The 6,737-nt window shown below is 50.6% G+C and overlaps 1 protein-coding gene across 2 annotated transcripts in view; it reads left to right on the plus strand.

The window, feature by feature from the left end:
- The window catches only part of EBF3 (early B-cell factor 3), a 145,356-nt gene extending 139,311 nt beyond the window's left edge, over positions 1–6,045 (plus strand). The window contains exons 12-15 of one of the 2 annotated variants that reach the window (XM_006879863.1): positions 507–684; positions 1,715–1,903; positions 2,258–2,455; positions 4,541–4,572. In XM_006879863.1, the coding sequence (XP_006879925.1) occupies positions 507–684; positions 1,715–1,903; positions 2,258–2,455; positions 4,541–4,572 (597 nt within the window). Of the gene's footprint in view, positions 1–506; positions 685–1,714; positions 1,904–2,257; positions 2,456–4,540 lie in introns of both variants that reach the window. The other variant, XM_006879862.1, reaches the window with a different exon arrangement.
- Positions 6,046–6,737: the final 692 nt, after the last annotated feature.

Below are 6,737 nucleotides of genomic sequence, written 5' to 3' on the forward strand. Positions count from 1 at the left end.
ACACCAGGGACTGACTTTGGGGTATTAGGGCCTGGACAGAATAGAGTAGATGTCATCCCTTCTAGAAACATCTTCAGCCTCTTCTCCTAAGGGACATGTTTTTCCATAAAAAGATAAAGTTCCCTCCCAATGTGCATGCCCAATTGTGACGCACAAGGGCGTGCCACGCAGAGTGCTGCCACTGTTTCCCAGACAGTTGAGGGATGGAGGAACTCTGGTAACGCAATGGTTAAAGTACTTGACTGTTAACTGAAAAGTCAGTGGTTCAAACCCACCAGCAGCACCATGGGAGAATGATGTGACAGCCTGCTTCTGTCATGATTTACAGCCTTGGAAATCCAATAAGGCAGTTCTACTCTGCTCTCGAGGCCCACTGTGAGTCCAGGTCAACTCACCGGCAGTGAGTGAGGTGGGTGAGGGCCCCCAAACCCTGGAGTCAGGGTACCTGGGGAAGATGGCCAGCTGAGTCTGGTCTCCTATGACCCGGCGTCCTGTTCCCACTCTAGGAGATCATTCTGAAGCGAGCGGCCGACATCGCAGAAGCCTTGTACAGCGTCCCCCGTAACCACAACCAGATCCCTACCCTGGGCAACACCCCTGCCCATACCGGCATGATGGGCGTGAACTCCTTCAGCAGCCAGCTAGCTGTCAATGTCTCTGAGACATCACAAGCCAATGACCAAGGTAGGTGGCATTGCAGGCTGATGCTTTAGTAGGCCCCTCTCAGCCCTGGTTAAAAGCCTTAGCTGAAGTGGTTCAGGGGTGAGGGCAGCCTGGGAAGAGGGGGTTGTAATCCTCTGTGTCCTGGCTCTGCTCATCTCAGGGAACCCCTCACTGGAGAGCTTGAGCAAGGGCAGGCAGAGGGCTCAGGGAATGTGGCAACTAATCATAGCAGCAGCATTGGCTGCTCCTTCAATGAAGAACACCTGTGAGACACTCCCTTGAGTTTCTTCACAACTGATTTGACTTCCTTTGAGAGCCTGGGATAGTCTGCAGTGGGAAGCTGGGGGTAGGGTGCGGCCTCTTGGATATACTACCTGGGTGGGATTGGGGGTCTGAGTCTTGGAAGAGTAAGTGGAACAGAATTTCCTGTGATGTGTTAGCCTCCTGCCCACCATCAGGGAGCCCAGCACCAGTGAGCCCACCGACAGTCCCTGTGCCTGTCTCTCGAGCCAGCTGTGTGGGTCTCTCTAGTACTCCTCTTTGCAAACCATGTAGACAGTAACCTCAGACAGCACCCCAACAGTTGTTGCTTCTAATTCATTCCCCTCCCCACCCCCGGCAGGAATAATGCTCCCCTCCCCCATGCAGAAATAACCACCATAAAATGAAGACCTTTGAATAGCCTTTCCAGGAAGTTACTCCACCCAAGCTTTCCTTGTCAGCCGTGGCATTTGAAGGCCTGCACAGGCCGAGAGGCCACTTAGTGTGGCGGGATGGCCAGGAATCCGTGTTGTCGGTAATTGCTTCCAAGGAGAACCGGGAGAGCAGCTGATGGTCCGATCGAAGCGCACGGGTCGGCTGTGGAAGCCGGCAGTCAGAGTGGGCCCCGTGGCAGGGTTGGCATGATGCGGTTATCTTAGCCAGCTGGAGGTGCCAGGGCTGCATCAGGTCAATTAGAAATGTGTAATAGATGATGTAGGTTCGCGGGGACCCCCCCCAAGTGTCTATCGCTGATAATAACATTATTTTTGGCCGGGGGGGATTTCAACAGTCGGCTACAGTCGCAATACAAGCAGCGTGTCCCCGCGAGGATACGTCCCCAGCAGTACTCCCCAGCAGTCCAATTACAACACAGTGAGCACTAGCATGAATGGATATGGAAGTGGCAGCATGGCCAATCTAGGGGTCCCTGGCTCGCCTGGATTTCTTAATGGCTCCTCCGCTAACTCTCCTTACGGCAGTAAGTGTCTGTTCTTGTCACGCGTCATCACGCAGATTCATATTCACGACAAAGTCAAGTGTGTGCCTTGCTTGCCTGTCCTGTGATGTGAGCTACTGGATAAAGGGGGGTGACTCTGAGGCTGGACGTCCTGGTGACGCCGGGACAATTGGCCTGGGCTGGCCCCCATGTGGCCACCCCCAAAACAAAACCCAAACAAACGAAACCCGATTGGGCTGCTCAATTGGAAAAAGAAGGTCCAACACCCGAGTTTGCCCATTATCCAGAGAGTGGCAGGGACGTGTCGTGTGTGTCGTGTGCCCGTGGTGTTGCGTGCGGGCGCCGCGTGTCCTGACCATGTTTGCTTTGTTGCAGTAGTGCCGTCCAGCCCCACCATGGCAGCCTCTTCGGTCACCCTCCCTTCAAATTGTAGCAGTACACACGGCATTTTCTCATTCTCACCTGCCAATGTCATCTCCGCAGTGAAACAAAAGAGCGCCTTCGCGCCCGTGGTCCGGCCCCAAGCCTCTCCTCCTCCGTCCTGCACCAGCGCCAACGGAAACGGACTCCAAGGTGAGGGCACAGTGGCCCAGGCCCAGGGCGGTGGGCCCCAAGAGTCCCCAGAGGCAGCTGGCTGGCCCGGGCAGTGGGGAGGTCAGGATTGGATTCTGCTTTGGGTGGGAGCACGGAGGTTTCTTGGGGTGCGTGCTCAGACCCCAGGCCCCTCCTACTCCTACACGCCTTCATGTCCCACACACTAGCCAGCTGTGTCTCTGCACACCCCACCTCAGCCCTGCGGGCGCTCTGCGCACCTTCCTCATCCTCCCACCATAACCAGTGTGTGTGTGTGGTCGCATGCAGGCTCGGGTGTGCTCATCTCATGTGGGGGGAGCCTGTAGGACGGGAATGGGGTCGGGGAAGCAGACTAGGGTTACCGTCCCACTTGCTGAGGGGCAGTCACTGGCCCCACCAGGGACAAGGCATGTCCTCGCCCCTGTCCTAACTGGCAGCCACTGTCCACAGCCATGCAAGGGCCCCCGGTGCGAGTGGTGGGTCACTGGGCCACAGTGACCTCCTTGTCCTGAGACTGAGCCCTCATTCCTGAGGAACAAAGACTGCACACTCATCCCATGGTGGCCCAAGGGAGGTGGGAACGTGTGGAGGGTCCTGTGCTGGACCTAGGGCTGTCTGTGCCCTTGGGCTGGGTTACAGTCTTAGGTGACAATAGGGTGGCATTTCCTAAGTGAGTGTCCCTTAGGTGCAGGATCTGAAGGGCTGGCCATGCAGGACCAGGGTCACCCTCAGTTTGTGCCCAGACCCCATACTTTACACAAGGCCCCTTGTGACATAAGCTAGGTGGCTGTCACCTGGTGTGGTCAGACCCCATCCCTGTGCTCTTCCCAGGGAAAACCTAACCTGCCCCTCAAGGCCTTGTATCGCTCTAACTCAGTGACCCTGGAGAGCGTCTGGGCTGGTTGTTCAGAAGCAGATTGCCAGGCCTTTCCTCTGAGGCTCCTCTGTGTGGACTCGAACCCCCACCCTCTCACTTAGCAGCTGAGGGCACTAACCGTTCGCACCGCCTGGGACACCCCCACGTCCAGCTCAGTTGTTCCCTAAAGCCTGACTGCACCCCACCGTACTCACTGAGCACCTGCTGTGTGCCAGGCTCCCGGCTGGCGGCTGCGGACGCGGTCTCGGAGAGGACAAGGGGGCCCTTTGGTGAAGTCGGTGGCCTGTTTCACTTTGATGAACTAATGCTCAAAAAAGCAGCTGGAGAGGTACTAACACCATTGTCCTCAGAATGCTTGCTAGTGTGTGAGGGGGTGTCCCGGTGCCAGCGGTCCCCTCCTGAGCCGCATGGCCACTCTGCCAGGCAACCCTCTTTGGGCACACATGCACGCACACGGGCCTCCCAACCCTAATGTTGTAACGGTGAGTCAGAGAAATTAAGACTCTGGAGATTAATGAACTGAGAAATTGAAGCACACATCACTACATGAACCAATTTATTAATATGTTGCCCATAGATTAATGAGACTGGTCATTCTGACAAAAATTAAACAACAATAAAGGGAAGAGATTCTAAATCATCCCCCTACCAGGAGTTCTCTCGGAAGCTCCGTGAGCCCTTTGGCATAACAGGCAGCAAGGAGAGGTTTGTGTCTGTGTGTCTGCCTGGCTGTCTGTCTCCAGAGGCCAGAGCAGAGTGGTTTCAAACGTCATGACTCACCATTATGACAAGTGCCGGCAGGGCCATTGGTAGAGTCATGGCCAACTGTGCAGAGGGAAACTGAGGCAAGGCCTGATTCCATGGAGGGGCTGAGGTCAGGGCGTGGGACCCTCCAGGTGTAAGCTGGCCTTGGCTGATGGCACCCAGGGGACTAGGTTGGTTCCCACCTGGTGGACCGAGGTGGCCCAGGGGTCTGCTTGCTGTGGACAGAATGCCAAGATGAGGGGAAGCAGAGATGTTGGCTCACAGAAACGCCAGTGGCCTGGGGTTACTTTGTCTCCGTTGGCACATTTTTGGGGCTGTGGGTTGGTCACCATGCCCAAGGCTGGCTAATGGATCAGGGTCAAGTCGAAGACCACTGCACCTGCCTTCACGTTAGGGCTGGAGCTGGTGCCCCGCTAATGGTCTCTTCTCTCTCTGCCTTTCAGCTATGTCTGGGCTGGTAGTCCCGCCAATGTGAGGCCACTTTTGTTTACCTGCCGTACACCAAGCACCTGAGGACGAGTGTTGGGGACACATTTAGCAAATTAAGATGTGCTGATGACAGCAGTACCTTCTGAAGACATCAGCTGGATGGAGATGCCACAAGAGACTTTGTTTAAAGATTTTATTTAAACTGTTACCCACCTGCAGACAACCCACGTCTTCATGAACAATTCCATTTTATTGACTGAACTTTTCTCATATTTTCACACTTCTCAGTCCCGAAGAATAAGGAAAAACAAAGCGATGCCTATTTTGTATAAAGTTTCTGACTCCGTCTTGGCTGTGTCTAGTACCTTGGTATGTGTTGGGAGAAACTTTGTGAGTGCACCCTTTTGGTTCTCATGAGACACTGCTCAAAGCCTCCAAGCATCTCTCTGTACTCATACTTACATTCACAATGGTTGTGTATCTCTATAATGTGAAATATTTTTTTGTGGTGAAAAAAAGGGGGCCAAGGAGGTATCACCCATCGGACTGGAAAAAAAAAGGATGGCTATATGACTAGGAGAATCTGGGGTTTCAGGGAGGGAGGGAGGGTTTACCATTGCTAAACTTCATCTTAATGAAATGAGACTTTGTAACTTATTGTAGTTAGAAATTGTAACTTTGATATTGAATTCTCTTGCCTTCAACAAGCACACTGACAGGAAAAACAATGCTACTGTCTGTTGGTTACAATATTCTCCCACTGCTAGAGCTTCCTGTTAAGCAAATGTGACCTGCAACATTTCTTCAACTTTTGCTAGCACTGTATACTATTGCATTCTTAGATTACTGTGAGGTCTACGTTTCTTGTACCAGAAATTGTCCTTTTGACTTCTAGATCCTTCTTCCCCTGATGTGTTTTGTATGTGGTTATAAAATTGTAGACTTTTGTGATTTTGCCAAAGTTGTAGCTAAATATTTATACACTTGTCTTGAATTTTTTTCAGATCCACTTAAATATTTAGAAGAGCAAGTTTTATTCCTTATGTGTCTTGTAAGGGATAAGATGGTCTCCCTGACTTCCCATGAACACTTGCAGTTGATAAGGAACTTTATTTTGTAACATATCAATTATAAATATTGTATTTATCTTTGAGAATTTTGTACATTGCTTTTCCTGCCTTTTGAGTTCTTCTCGTCTGTTCCCCATTTCTGGTCGTGGCGGTGTGGCTGTCCTGAGGAGCGCAAAGCACATCAAGCCAGCAGCCACTGTCTCTGCTCTGTTTTGTTCCAACGAACCTGTGTCTTTCCATTTCATTTGTACTTCAAACGTTTGTTATTGTTTTGCCTTTTCAGCCTTTCTTTTTTTATTTTGTGGAAAAAGATCAAATTCATTGTTTATTTTTATATTATTTTTTAAGTTATCTGAACAAATAATTTTGAAGAAAAAAAAAGTTTGTTGTATAGTTGAAGCATAGCGGTGTGCCCAGTGGTGGCCAATCCTAGTAGTCCCTGCGTGTGGGACAGATGTGAGGAAGTGACACCACTGGGGACTGTGTGTCCTTATTTTATTTTATTTTTGTAGAATGTAAAAAAGTCATCTTAGCTGCCACCTATGACTTTGCCACATAGCTGAACTGTGTTTACTGGAAAAAGTTCAGAGGCCTAAAGTTTAAAATAAAATTTACTTCTGACGTTTTAATTAAAATGTTTGCCACATTAACTTCTCTGATGCCTTAAAATTGGACTTCTTTGAAGAACCTTTGTGCTATTTTATCGCAGGCTTACACCACAATTGTTAATCAGTATCGCGTTTGGAGATGGATGGTGTACAAAAGCAAACAGACAAAAGCACAAACACGCCCTTCCATCGGTCACTCCTCTCTAGGCCAGCGTCTGCTGCACTGTGCAACCTCTCAGCCCACTGTGGACTCAGAGTGGGCCCAGGGTCAAGCCCCAAATACTGCTGGTTTTGACTTTTCCTTTGAAACACTACCTTTTTGTAGTCAGACCCAATAGCACTGTCTGTACTTTTTAGACCAGAATGCCCTCCTTCCTATTCTGTGCCTGTTAGTGCCAAATTTGCAATGAGGCCGAAGGGTCCGATTTTGTCTTTTCCTTTGCACTAAATCCTTTGCAGACACAGCACAGTGAATGTTTTGCAAACTGCAGCAGAAAGAAAATTTCCAACAAAAAGGAGAGGCTTTTTAAAAT

The sequence above is a fragment of the Elephantulus edwardii genome, unplaced genomic scaffold (assembly GCF_000299155.1).
Source record: "Elephantulus edwardii isolate Elephantulus edwardi_28Jun2011 unplaced genomic scaffold, EleEdw1.0 scaffold00006, whole genome shotgun sequence".
Taxonomy (NCBI): Eukaryota; Metazoa; Chordata; class Mammalia; order Macroscelidea; family Macroscelididae; genus Elephantulus; species Elephantulus edwardii.